Here is a 15,052-nt window from a genome sequence, read left to right as displayed (position 1 = left end):
ATGATAAGAAGTGTTACAAAACTCAAAGTCAACACCAATATCCCCTCGCAGAGGATATTGCTCTGTAACTGCCTGAAACACATGGCTCATAGTCCAGCTTTTTCTTCCTGGACTTGAGTTTAATTGAACTGAAAAGTAATCAAATAATTGCAAAGGGAAATTATAGTTCATTTCAATTCAGGAAGAAGAAAATAAGTCTGGATTGCAAGCCAGGAGACTTGTTGACATCAACATAAAACATATTTTCCTGACAATTGGTTTACTGGCTTGCTGGGCTGACATTATCGGAGCTGACTGCACCTTGAGGGAGGAGGTCTTAAAGGGAGAAGAGCTAAAATGAAGCATTTGAAACCAAAGCTGAAAAAATGTGCTGAGAAAAATATCAGAAAGAGTAAAAAATAGACATTTTCTTTTACAATATAACATGTAAACCTTTTCTAGTAGACACCCAAACTGAGTTAGACAACAAAAATTAAGCATAAAAAGGTTTATTTAAGTCAAATTTACTGTAAAAGACAAAGTGAGGCTTTAGCTTTTGTACTACTGTGGAGTTTATTTAAGTAAAACCCTGTGATCAATACTTACAGATATGCTGATTTTTATAACTTATAGATTTTGTTTAATCTTACTAAAGCATTAAATCAGGATTTTTTATATCTCTTTCAGGTTGGTTGACTTCACCAGGTTACCTTCACCTACCCCAGAAAATAAGGACCTCTTCTTTGTGACAAGGAGCTCAGGTATCCAGCCCTCCCCTGCACGCAGTTCCAGTTACTCTGAGTCAAATGAGCCTGACCTGGGCATGGCCAATGGCAGCAAGAGTCTGTCCATGGTGGACCTACAAGACCCCCGCAGCTTGGACGGGGCCACAGGTCTTAATTCTTCAGACACTCTGGGTGAAGGGCCAGCTTCTAGTGGAGCCTGGTCAGCCAGAGTCCCACAGGGTAACATTCCCGGGGGTCCCACCCTAAGGCAGCCCGGCCAGAACTCTACCACCCCAGGCACAGAAAGTACTCCGGGTCGACCCGCCCAGCTGTTAGCCCCACTCTCTTTCCAGAACCCAGTTTACCAGATGGCCGCCTGCTTACCTGTGTCCCCTCGTGGAGTGACTGACTCGGGTTCAGAGTGCCACAGTTCTGTTAGTTCCCATAGCAACAATGATGATGGCCCAGCAGGAGGAAAGCACTCCTTCTCAAACCAAGGTGGAGGAGGAGGGAGCAGTGGCGAGGAGTACACCAGGCGTTCAGGGGAGTTCAACCGCCGACAGCTGTCCCTCACAGAGACACAACACCAGCCCAGCGTCCCCCGACAGAACAGCGCCGGTCCGCAGCGGAGGATAGACCAACCTCCTCCTCAGAACATCAGCCGTGGCCGCACACCTCCAAACTTACTCAGCGGGGGGCCCTATCCTCGGCCCTCCTCTGGCAACATGATGACATCATCTCCTGACTGGCCATCCGGCGGAGCTCGGCTACGACAGCAGTCCTCCTCCTCCAAAGGCGACAGTCCTGAGACCAAGCAGAGAGCTCAGCACAAACAGGTACGAGTTGCACAGCGTGCGAGCCACAACACAGCAGCTCTAACAACATAAGAAGATGATATTCATTTAAGCATTGTTCGAAACACCCAACCAGTTGTCTCACTGTAATTACATTAAATTACAGTGATATCAAAATTTGCTGTTACAGAGCACCCATTTATGCAGCATAAGCTGAGAAAGCCCTGTGTGGGTGTACTTGCAGAAAAAGATCATTGTACCCTAATGAACTACAGTTACAGTGTAATAATAGTAATTTCCATACAGCCAACTTGTCATGGCACCACTGTTTTACTGGTCGTGCTTAATGAGATGAGACTGCGTGTGGTGGAGACGTGATTAGTATCTTATTAACTTGATATGTATTTGCTAAGACCAACACAGTTGCAAACAGATACAGACTCAGAAATGCTGCTCTCAGCGCTTACTATGACAGAAGTCTGTGTTTATTATTAGCAGGTCAGGCACAATACACTGTAATTAAAAACACTTGGTAATTGTTGCCAATGGTTACTGGCTGCTGCACGGGAAAATATCTGCATTATTAACTATAATCTCTGCTCTTCCCTCTGTTGGAAAAGATCGAAGATGGTGGGTGTTAGATTGGATCAGCTGGAGTCACGCTGCTGTAATTAGTTGTTTAGTATATCTGACTAAATACTCACAACATATGCATGCAGAGCATCAACAATACAGCCACTGCAAAAAAAAACACAATTAGAAAGTGATGTTCTGCATTTTTGATGCATTATATCTACTGCACTGTACTTTACTATATTGCTAATATTGCTTAATTTATATTTGGACATAATAAATAAAATAAAAAAAAAATCCATAAATTTTCCATAAAACTGGAGTATATACTTTGGTTCCAGCTTTTTAAATGTGTTATTTTGCCTTTCATAGTCAGAAACTTTGCTAACTGAAACATTTGTTGGACAAAGTAAGCATTGTGATGGTGTTGCTTTAGAACTATATTCTTTTTTAGATGGCCACAGAAATCAGCCTTTCTTTACAGCAGTGGTGTAAAATCACATCGGAGATGTTTTTGTGCAGCAAAAATGCAGTTAAAAATGTAATATAAAACAAGCAATTTACTCAGTACAGCAGCTGACAAATTGAGCACCTGTTTAACTTCTGCAGATGCCTGAGAGAAATAACCAATCACAGCAGAGTAGAGTTTACCTCTCCAACTGATCCAATTAAACAGGATTGCTTTTAGACTAACTGACTTCCCCAAACCAGCAATGTTTATTTACAAAAATAACATGTTTAAAACCACAATGTGTAGACTTTGTTTATTTTTGTCGTATTCTTTTGTTTATTCAAGCCAGATGATGTTTTAGGAATTGTATTTTTTTTTTTTCTTAACCAAATTGGTTGATTTTGTCTTGCTGTCGGTGCATTTATCTTAAGAAAAAAGTTGGAAAGTTCAGTTTAATTAACTGAACTGAAGATGATAAAAACATTTTATTACAAACGGATGTGCATTCGCTGTATATTTGAAGGTAGGTGTTTAGATTAATATTAATCCTCTCACAGTCAGTGTAAAAGTACCAGCTGCTTATTCACATTTTATGTGTAGACTGACACAAAGATTGGCTCTTATTTTCTGTTTAGCCAATTTTCAGAAATTCAGATTGGCATAGTTCAACTTTCTGAAAAGCTTTTAATGCAAATGAGTGTGCTGGACTATAAAAATATCCACTTTTCCTCCCATGAAGTGTAACAGCCAGGGGCCAGCTCTCTACTCGGCTATCCATCAGACAGCAGGCAGAAAGAAAACAGCCAGTTTCTGCTTCTGGGTTGATTTCAGTTTATTCATTTAGTCTTAAGCATTTTCTCTTCCTTGCTGCCCATTTGACACTCCAGTTTTTTGCTTTACGGTGTGTGTGTGTGCACCACAGTGCAAGTTTGAAGTTAGGAGTTTGTATCCATCCCACCTGCTGCTTTCAGTCCAGATGAGTTGTTGCATTTCAAGCTTATTTCTGTTGTTTCTGTGGTGTTATTGCAACCTCCCTCCTTCCCCTCCCCGTCACTTGCACACAGCTCATGTGTATGTGTGTGTGTGTGTGTGTGTGTGTTGTGTTGGTTTTACTAGGCCCCCTCCCCAGTGAACCCCAGTGCGCTGGACCGCACAGCAGCCTGGCTATTGAATATGAATGTGCAGTATTTAGACCATGAAGGGATGGAGCCCGAGTCACTGAGAAACAGAGAGGATCTAACTCAGGTGGAGAAGGTAACCTGCCATCCAACCTCTGCCTCTTACCAACCCCTCCTTCCACAAACCACTCCCAACTCCCACTACACTCTCCTTTCTTTTCCTACCACTCATTACTCGCCTCATATCCTGCACCCCCTCACCTCCTCCCCTAAAAACACCACTTCTACACTTAATTATTTGCTGTATTATCCCCACTTTGGTCTCATATGTGAGTCTGAGATTTCTTCCACATGCCAAAATTGTCACTTGAAAGCATATTTTGTACATTTATGACATGAAAGTGAGGTTAATAGCATATATTGCACTTCAATCTGGTTCTATAAATAATGCATTTTCACAAAACTGACTTTTAAGTTATGGTCAGGCTGTTTATTATTTTTTATTATTATTTTTTGCTATTTCCATGATAAACAGTGAGCAGAAGTTATTATAGACAAATAATTGTGGAGTTAAATTGAACAGGCAAGAATATGTGTACCAGTACTTCTTTTAAGCAGCAAGAAATCAACAGCTAAATCAATTTTTTATTTTTATTTTCTCTGTTAGAAGGTCAATCGTTTGGCCTGTGGCAAACCAGAAAATCCTTGATAGATGTAAGCGGAGGTTTTGTTTCATTCAAACAACTATCTGAACCCAGTTACTCCCTTGCGGCAAAGAAAATTGTCAAATTAACTCATCTGAAAAGCCTGTTTATGGTTTCTTGTCTAAAGTATCAACAATTTTCAGTTGTTGCAGCATTAATGTCTCCTCACAAAAATTTCAAGGACTTAGCAAACAGTACTCCAGCTACACGAAGAAGACTAATTTTCATTTCATTAAACAACTACCTCATCTCATCTGTAATGAAACAATACCCTTACGAAATGATGTGCAAGTAAGGCTTGAACTTCCTGATGAAAGAATCTCATTTTACCTAGAAAATCATTCTCTTAAAGCGCTCCCTCTCTTTCTTAACATCTTTGAAATAATATTTAAAGCCAAAACCGAGTGTGTGTATGTGTGTGTCCGCATGCCGTACATCCACACTGCAGTGCTGTAAGCTTGTGTGCGCTTGCATTTGTGTGAGAGAGTCAGAAAGATGCTTTTTGCTGCTTCCTCTGCTTCCCAACCTTTGCCGTCAGCTTTGCTTCCATGCTTTGGTTGGCTGCCACTTGCCCTACCCGCCCACCCTCTGTAACCACACACACACACAGACATATGCTTTTTTCCACATCCATAATGAGTGCAAACCTGTCATCCTAACATAGCTCATACTTATGGAAGCCAGAAGCACAGGCAAGGAGAACAACCAAAGAAGGCAATGACTTGGGTCTTAACAAAGATGCTACAGCCACCAAAATAGCAGAAGGACTGAAAACATTAGATCTTCCAGAGAGACACAAGCTGCTGCTGGTTGTCTAAAACACTCTTAGCTATACATTCAATGTGGATGTATAATCACACTTAATTGTGCAAGGTGTGATTAGACTGCAAAGTGCACGTTGTTTGGTAGTTAGCGCTGTGGCCTCATAGCAAGAAAAGTTGTCGGTTTGAGCCTCGGCTGGGAAGGGGTTCGAACAGTAGTGTGGAGTTTGCATGTTCTCCCCTAACATGCATGGGTTGTCTCCGGGTACTCTGGCTTCCTTCTACCATCCAAAGATATGCATGTTAGGTTAGGTAAACAGGTCTCTCTTGTAAATTAAGGTGTGTCTCTCAATTGGACAATTGGCATAAATAAAGGTTTAAAAAAATGAATAACATACTTTTTTTTTTTTTTTTTAGATGTTAAATTCTAAGCCATAAATGACTGGAATAAGGATTAGTCTTTTAAAGAAAAAAAAAAGGAGAGGCTGAGTCTTCAAATTAATTTAAAATGTTTTTCAACATAAAATGGTAAAGAATCGGTGGATTTCATCAGCTATGGTACATAAAGAAATGTTAGTGAAAGAATCTGGAGAAATCCCTCTAAGCAAGACAAGCAAGACTGGAAACAGTTATTGACTGGCTGAGATCTTCCGGCCCTTAGGCGCACTACATTAAAACAAGGATAGCCCTGTACTGAAGTTCCCTTCATGGGCTCAAAGAAACAAAAGTTAAAACTCTACCATGAAAAATGAATTAGCCTTTGTAAATTTAATCTGAACACGTTACAATTATCTATGAGTTTTAATTAGCTTTAAATAACGTGCAGTACAGTATTGTGGTCTGAATTATGGACACTCACTCTACCAATGATGGCATCTGTGATGCTGAATGACAGATTGTGAAGAAATATCCTGACATCCACACTGTATTACTTTTGGGGAAGGCTTTTTTTTCCAGCAAGGAAATCCCAAACCACATTCTGTATATATTACAACAGTATAACTCCACATGAAGAATCCAGGTTCTTAAGTAGCCTGCAGTCCACACCTGTCAACCATTAAATCCATTAAATATCTAAATCTGATTCATTTCTAACTTTGAAGTGCAGTACATCTAATCCAGCTCACTAATTTAGATTTTTTTTTTTTACCTTTTAACTTTTCTCTGTGAACGATGTTTAGTGTTACTTGGATGAAAAAGTAACCGACTTGGACTGTTATCAGCTGGATTGTCAAGACAGCAGGTGCAGAGGCACATCTGTTCAGACCACTTCTCTTTCCATCTCTCTTTTGTTCTGTCTCGCTTTCAATATTCATATGTGTTCATTTTAATCTTCAGTTTGATGAATTTCAAATTCAACTCTGCAAGGATCTCTTAACAGTGAATAAGATACTTTGAGCCAAACAGGAGCCAAATATTCTAATATTCTCATACATTCTGGGGTTTAGAGTGGCAGAGGGAATGCAGGTTACAGAGGAGAGTGTGAGGACATGCAGGACATTTGAGGAAGAACGTTGCAGAGACAGACAAACAGAACAAAGACTTGGTCACTTGTTCTCAGGGGATCCAGTGACAAAAGCACAGGGCCGTTTGAGATGGAGAAAGAGGGAAACTGATAAAGAGAAATCTGCGAGGCTGACGTTCTCTTGTTAAGAAAGAGAGTGGTTGGAAAATGCCCTAGTGTAAGGCAGGATGTGACAAAGAAATATAAACGATTCCCAGTAGCATTCTTGCTATGTTCAACTAAATCTGATAAGTTAGGATGTGCTTATAGTTTGTCTTTCGCTCTGATGAGTTATCGCTAAAGGACGTTGCATTTTGTGAAGAACACGGGAATTCAGTCACATAAATTGATTGCATAAAATAAAATCAGCTAATTAGCTGAAATTTCTCTCTACTGGATGGATTGTCTTTATGTTTTGTGCAGACTTTTTTTTTTTTCATTCAATAACTACACTCCACATGGCATTTTAGATAATCATCACAAATGAACATTTCTACATTTTTTAAGCTCAAACTGCTTGATGGTCTTGAAGCTGATTATCACATTAATGTCATCATTATAATAAAATATCACAGGCTCGAAGTCACTGCTAAGTTAGGGAACCACCATTATAATGACATAACTTTGCCACATTTCAAAGTTCCTCTATCAGATAGTCTTGCAAGGTCAACCATGTATGGAGCCTGTGTTGGTTAAAGTGTCACCATAAGCTCACAGTGACCAGATCAGGTCAGCTACATTGGCCGTAGTCGCACATAAACACATCTTATTTGTAACAAGGCAGAAATACTTGGCAGGTAATTGAATTGTCATGTTTGTTGATTAGCTCAGTACACTGCTGTGCTGAGCTAAAGATGCTAGCCGACCATTCAGCCTCTATTGTCTGAGCCGGTCATATGCTAACAGATCACAGTGCTACTAAACACAGTTTTTAAATCCAGAAGAAAGTTGTCTTCTGCTTGCTCTTAAGATAACCTGTTCAAAGTCCTAATGGGGTCCAGCAAGGGGTCAGGGCTTATTTTGTTAACCAGGCTCCCACTAACTGACATTCATCCTTTCCATCTCCCTCCTCTTGTTTTTCATCCTAAGCTTCTTTACTTTTTTCTCTGTTTTAAGGCCGTATAATTGCTGAACTGGTCCATGTTTTTTAAAACTAAGGAAGCCATGGAATTTGACACTGCTTTTAGTTTATTTTTTTGCCAAGCATCACTGGTCCTGTCAGCAAGATTTCTGCCATGCAGCCAGATGTCCGGCATTAAAGTCCTATAACGAAGACGGCTTCTAACTGAACTATGTGATCCCCTGATAGAGGCCGTCCCTGTCTTCTAGATAGAAATTATACAGAGCCTCAGGAGCGACTGATTGAGAGATTTCTCTTTTGTTCTTGTCAGAGATGGTAATGAAGAAAAGGGAGCATGCTGATAGGGTTGATGATGATGATAATGACAACAGTGATGACAACGTCTTTGTTTCTGCTTGATTGTTCAGTACCAGCAGGAGATCGCACTGTTGCAGGAGAAGCTGCGGGCGTCGGTACAGAAACTGGAGGAGTATGAAGCCCGTCTGAAGGGTCAGGACGAACAGGCCCAGAAGGTGCTGATGGAGTACCAGGCCAGGCTGGAGGAGTCAGAGGAGCGCCTGCGTAGACAGCAGGATGACAAAGATCTCCAAATGAAAAGCATCATCAGCAGGTAGGAAGATGATGATAGTGTGGTGGGGGTTTTTTCTCCAATGTGTAACTAATGTGATGCTTCTTGCTCACATTTCAGGTTAATGTCGGTGGAGGAAGAGCTGAAGAAGGATCACTCTGACATGCAGGCAGTGGTGGACTCTAAACAGAAGATAATAGATGCACAGGTCAGTTTACTCTTTAAAATATTGTTGAAAGGTTGGATTTGTGTTTTAAATCTTGAGGCAACAAAGTAACACCAAAATGAAAAGAGATGTTTAATTCATACCTGCATCAGCTCTAACTGTCAAGCTTGAATGTCTACTTGTAATCCAGAGTGGTTCTTATTTGTAAAAATCTACATTTAAAAAACAAGAAAGTGTTGTTATAGAGAATAGATGTCAAACTCATTTTAGTTCAGGGGCCACATACAGTTCAATTTCATCTCAAGTGGGCCAAACTAGCAAAATAATAGCATAAGCTATATAAAAGATGTGATATACGTCCAATTTCTCCCTTATTTTAGTGCAAAGAAGTACATTTTCAACATCTTTACATTTAATGGACTGAAACATACAGAATTTAAGTTATTTTAAATATACATACCTGTACATTTCCACATCTGTGTAGTGATCCTGATCACCTGAACTGATTCACCTCATAATACAAACTGAAGGGAGATCTATTTAATAAGAAAAATATAATACAAAACAATGTATTACCCTGCCTTGTAATTTTTTTATATTTAAACATAAAAAATGCAACCTCACATGGACAAATAATGAAATAGAGACTTTAAATAAACAAAAACAGTTTAATATCTATGTAATTATTTTCATATATACCAAATTTATCTTGTGGGCCAGAATGGACCCTCTAGAAGGCCGGTTTTGGCCCCCGGTCTGTGCATTTGACACCCCTGAATTAGGGGTTTTGTTTTGGAAGGAATTCTGAAAGTTAACCACTGAAAATGTAATTAGGAATTAGTAGAGAAAGATAAATATTGCCATGATGGATTTATAAAAGTTGAATCTAGATCAAATCCCATATATACTCTGCATGCAAAAAACAACAGTCACAAACTTTAGTGCAAACATGCATCTTCTTGGGTTAACGTCAAAGTGTTTTCACAACACAAAAGGGGGGGAAATAAATAACTGTGCAACAGTATGACATTAACATAAATTCAGATACAAACACACATAGGTAATTAATCTCCCTCACGCTCACAGTAATGAGAGTTTGTGTCTGTAAACAAACACAATTCAATGAGGCAATAAGTTGTCTCCGCTGGTTAGCAGGGGAAGAAAAGGAAAATAGAAAGGGCATTACATAGTCAGGGAGGGAAGCTTCTGTTGATCAGCTCAACCTGGTACAAGAACCAGCTGGGCAAATAGATTTTTTAATGGCATCTTTTTATTTGCTAACAACTGCTTGTGTAAAATACTTAATCAGACATTAATATGAATTAACTTAAGAGTTTAAATAAACTGACTTCATGCTAAATTAATTTTTTGTTGGCTGTTGGTGTAATATCTCCTCTTTTTTTCTAATGTAGCTTTGCAACAACACATGCTGACATTTGTAATATTTTCTTTTTTTGGGGGGTTGTTTGCAGGAGAAGCGTATAGCATCATTGGATGCTGCCAACGCTCGTCTCATGAGTGCCCTGACCCAACTGAAAGAGCGCTACAGCATGCAGACCCGCAACGGCATCTCCCCCACCAACCCCACCAAACTGCAGATAACTGAGAACGGAGAATTTAGAAACAGCAGCAACTGCTAAACAGACTGACATTTGCCCCGAATGAGTGCCGAGTGCCCGAGTGTGTACAGTTATCCAATGAGAGGATGTGTCTTTGCATGTATGACTGCATGCCTAATTAAGAGGCTGCAAAACTATATGTGTGTGTGTGTGTGTATTATAAGAGCAGACAGTACTTTTGGAAGACATTTCTACTTTTTAAAGAAGGTGTAAAAGTGAGGGCATAGCTCTGAGGGGCCAGCCAGAAGAGATGCAACTTTAACATGACAGACTGATCACCAGACGGCCTTCATTACGAGGATGATGGCCAGAGGAGGCGGGGCAGAGCTTGTACATAAAAAAATAAACTCCAAACTATCCACCAGGCAGACACTTTGCCAGTGGACTCTTGCAGTCGCTGGAACAATTCAAGCCCCTGCCTGTGCCTGGGACATACCACTATATAATCACACACGGTGACGACCGCCAGGTACGGTCGCCCTAGCAACCCTCCTCTCCCTCTTTTTTCCTCTTCCTCTTGACAACCAAGTGAACCTATTTAAAAACATACAACACAGAGTGCAGATTTTCACTTTAGCTGTCTCAAGAGGGTTACTTTTTAATGCTTTATTTTAAAGTCTTTGTTTTTAAAGAACCAAATATTAAAAGAAAACAGATATTTTAGTCCAAAACAATCTTCTTTATTTCCCTTTTAACTTGTAGGTGTGTTCCTGAGCATCCCGCTGGCCTGCTACTCCCCAACCCCCCTCATTCAACCCCGTGTAGTGCACTTTGTGAAAAGCTATTGGTACATGAAACGCCTTAAATAAGGAACACACCTCGACCTTTTTCCTGCAGCTCCTTCATGCAAAAAAGGCACAACTTATACTGTGGATTTGTAAAGAATACAAAAATAAATTAGAGACACTTAAATGTATTATTAACACTAAAGTAAATGAACTCTTAGTGATACTATATTAATGAAATTTAATATAGATGTATGCAGTTTTTTTCCTTCTATAGAGTATATACATATATACCTATATTTGATAAACTCAAATATAAATTTAGCCCTTTATTTAGGAGTGAAATCTAGTTTTATTTTTCTTCACTTGTGATAAAAAAATATAGTGTGTAGCTTGCTTTAGAGCCCTGGAGATGGAGACCACACTGAGCAGTGATCAGCACCTCCATCGTTTAAAGTTCATATGAAATAGACTATTTCTTGAAAAATGTTGGCACAGAAGTTCAATGAATTCCTTCAAAGTTTGCAGAACTTACACATTCAAGTGGTCAGTTCAGATCACAAGTCACTGTACATGTGTGGTGCTCTTTCTCCAGCTGCACAAGAGCTATTGAGAGATGTGTGTAGATGCACCCACTCATACTATACACTGGACCAGTGAGCTGTTGTTACAATTGCCTCCCTTTGTTTAATTTTCTTTCTGCTTTGTCAGTGGTAATGAAGTATGCTGCATCCAAACTGTGACTTTATCAATCCACATGTCATCACCTCTCCTTGGTCTCTTCTCCCTTTCATCCCTTAATCATCTGAATGTGAAGATGCTAACTCACAGCTGGTCTTAACGTGGGGTTTGGTACCTTTAATGTCTCCTGTCATCACTCACTACCATCTCTGCATCTGTATTTTGTATATTTTTATGTTTACGGTTTTGTTTTGTTTTTTTTTTACCTGTAATAGAGTATATACATAAGATGTGAGGCTCTGCATGCTTCATCCTTGTTCGAGATCCAGCGGTAGCATCAATATCACATTTTTTATTTCTTTGGTTGCCAGTTGGACAGCGATAATGATGATGATGAATGGCTACCTGCCAAAATGGCATGGATAATATGAAATCTGAGTGCTTCATGAAGTGGGGCAGCTGAGGAAAGTGTAAATAAAATGCTCACACTATTTTTACCTAATGTTAACAAGAGGTTTTTGTAAATGTATCTCGTGCTCAAACTCTGCTGTATCTTTATGGATATTGTAAATACCAAGTAGTCATCTGTCCTCATTGGGTAGAACTATACAATTCAATTAACCTTTCAGTGTTCTCTCTGTTAAAGTTTTTGTATCTACGGTGTATTATTATTAGACGAAGGAAAAAAAAAGGAAAAAAAAAAAAAGAAAGAGGAAAAATTATTAGGCAGTTTGACTCTTGGGATGTATGCCTCGCTGGTTTCAGGCCAATCTGAGTCCGGTCTCGATGAGATTCACAAGCACAATCCTGTACTTCTCATCAGTCTAGCTCTATGCACTTTCCGTTCAGTGGTTGGTCTTCATAACCAGCTGTTTTGTTTTCTGGGTTTTTTTTTTTTTTTTTTTTACATCACAAAACCTGATGTAAATGTGGCAAAGTTTAACATCAAACACATGGATTTTTGAAAAAGCTCATTCACAAAACTTAACAGATTAATAGTTTTTTCCTCTTTTACTGAAACTGAATACTTTAAACACATGGCATTTTCCAACCATTCCTTCCTATCATTTCAAGGATTAAAGACAGACTATGTTACTTTTGAAAAAAAAAAATATATATATATAACTTTCATGGATTATTTGGTTTTCAACAGTAATATGGATATTTTCTAGCTGGAAGCAAAGATTTTGCTGCCAACATTTGCAAATTTTTGGAAACTTCAATTTTGTGACTGAAGTTATTTGTATATGGAGCACTGCAGCTAAATGCTAAACTACAAAGGAAAATTAGATTTTTATTTTACTCCATTAATTACACAAAACCATATATTTATTTTTTTTTTCCTAAAAAATATTAAATGATCTTAAATAGCACCCTGTGTAGTATATAGCTATGAAAGTTTATGTTTAGCATACAGTTGGCCACTTACTACTAAACTTAATGCTTAGCGATTTGCTGAAATACTAAACTTGTTAAATTAGCTGTATTAAAATGATTAATTAAATTCATGACTTATCTACATGTGTTTCAGTTCCAATAGCATTTATCATTTGAAAAATTTTGAAATTAGAATCAATTACATTACATTCAAAATGTAGTCATCACCACACAACTTTAGCATGCTGATATGCTAAACTAGTATTGCTGCTAAAGTCAATGTTAGCTCATTTTGGTGGATGAAGGGTTTATGACTGTTAATTTATAGCTTAGCATTTTAGCTCAGTGCTAAACCATGGTTTAGCTAAGGTTAGGCAATGTTGGCAAACTGTTAGCTATATTTAGTTGCTAACCCATCCCCTAGCATACTTGCTAAATGCTAACCTTCTATTTAGAAAATGTTAAACGAATAAAATCTATTTAGTTCAGTAGCAGTGGCTTTAACTTTGGTTGTTGGTCGGCAAAAGTCACATAGTCTTGCTTTAACATTTACAAAAATCTATAAGCTGACATAAAGCTGTTATGTCCATCTACCCTGATTAAAGAGCTATATATATATATATATATATATATATATCCCACTCATGATCCTGCCACAGTTCTCATTTTATGAATCAGAAAAATGGGATCTCCTTCTTTAAAAACTCCACTCCTGCTAAAGATTACTCAAATTATAAAGCTATAATTAAAGTAAAAGATGTATGTTTTCTATTACCTTGTAGAAAATACTTTTGTAAGTATGTTGAAAGTATAAAGTATTTGCTGAATTCTGCTTCCTTTGATGACAGTGACAAAACAATAATGTACAGAAGAATTTGTGTTGACAAAATGTGGCTGTGCAATTTATGTACATTTGCAACTAGACCTATTAAAGTTTTATTTAGCTATTTTAAAATCTAGTCTCAATGTATTGTTATCTTACTGCCTTGTTCACATAGCTCTCTGTGATGCTTTGTTATTCTGAAATGTAAATGAAGCTTAATTTAAGAATGTGCAAGATGAATCACATGTTCATTAAATACGCAAGGAGGCCAAGATTGATGACAAGCAGCTAGAGAGAACATATGTTCAGACTCTGGGTCCAAAGACATAGTGGAGGGTATGATGGAGGGATGTGAAGCTGCTTTGAGCAGTGTCTTCTTCTCTCAGTGAGCCTGACCTACATACTGCCTGATTGTTATTCTCTGCAGTGGGCAGGAAAAAGCCTAAGATGGCCATAACAACAATAATGGCAATTTTGTTGAAGCTGTAAATCCATGTAAAAGCTAGAAAAATACTAAATAACAACAATAAAATTATATTTTTAGGTGTACCTGAATGGCAAAAGAAACACAGTTAAATGCATTACTGCAGTTATTAGTCATTATTTTAGGAAAATCTATAACATCAAAAGTTCATGTGTGTTTTAAATATATGGCCCCATATTTTTAATTGCTCCCTGTGAGGCTGACATTTCTTTGGCCAATTGGAACAGGCTCCTTGCAGGTAAGACACACATCCAGGGGGCATAAGGCATCTAAAAGTATCACTCTCATGAATTCATTTCATATTCAAAACTATCAAAGAAGGATGGTTTCCTGCCAAATAAAAAATGAATGTACTTCAATTATATGCCACTGGATTTGGCGTCTAAATAAACATTTTATTTAAAAGGATTTTTTTCTTTAAAGCTGCTCTAAACAGTTTAAGAACGTGTGAGGTTTAAAAATGAAAAGTTGGGTATAGATGAAAAGGCAGAAGTGCATGTAAAGGAGAGTGAGCTTATGAACAGAGTACAGGCTTATTAACTTATCACACCCTTAATAGACCAAAACTGGTGGACTAGCTAATGAAATGTGATGCTTATACTTTCTGATGCTTTTTCCCTCCAGTAGCAAATTATTTAGTTAGAAGAAGAGCTATATTTTTGGTCTAAACTGGTGCAAAATTAATTGAGAATAAAAACTAGAACATAACTCTGCCTAATGGCAGACACGCAGCTGTTAAACCACTGGGTGGCAACGACAGCAGAAACAAACTGACGTTACTGCATCAGCTGGCACTGCCAGCCTCTCCAACAGAAGGTCAAGGAAACACTGGCAGATGGTTGTGCTGCATCTAAAGTCTTAAAACGTGTAAAAATGTGCCATTTCAGATTCATTTAGCAACCTTGTTGGGAATGGAGAT

At 38.4% G+C, this 15,052-nt stretch overlaps 1 protein-coding gene across 10 annotated transcripts in view; it reads left to right on the top strand.

The window, feature by feature from the left end:
- The window catches only part of LOC121629996 (disabled homolog 2-interacting protein-like), a 148,951-nt gene extending 135,024 nt beyond the window's left edge, over positions 1-13,927 (top strand). For 9 of the 10 annotated variants that reach the window (XM_041970005.1, XM_041970004.1, XM_041970010.1 and 6 more), the window contains 5 exons: positions 667-1,540; positions 3,639-3,776; positions 8,098-8,300; positions 8,379-8,466; positions 9,897-13,927. In XM_041970005.1, the coding sequence (XP_041825939.1) occupies positions 667-1,540; positions 3,639-3,776; positions 8,098-8,300; positions 8,379-8,466; positions 9,897-10,064 (1,471 nt within the window). In that variant the 3' untranslated portion in view covers positions 10,065-13,927. The remainder of the gene's footprint in view (positions 1-666; positions 1,541-3,638; positions 3,777-8,097; positions 8,301-8,378; positions 8,467-9,896) is intronic. The other variant, XM_041970006.1, reaches the window with a different exon arrangement.
- Positions 13,928-15,052: the final 1,125 nt, after the last annotated feature.

This window comes from Melanotaenia boesemani, chromosome 19 (genome assembly GCF_017639745.1).
Source record: "Melanotaenia boesemani isolate fMelBoe1 chromosome 19, fMelBoe1.pri, whole genome shotgun sequence".
Taxonomy (NCBI): Eukaryota; Metazoa; Chordata; class Actinopteri; order Atheriniformes; family Melanotaeniidae; genus Melanotaenia; species Melanotaenia boesemani.
This window is presented reverse-complemented; position numbering and strand designations above follow the sequence as displayed.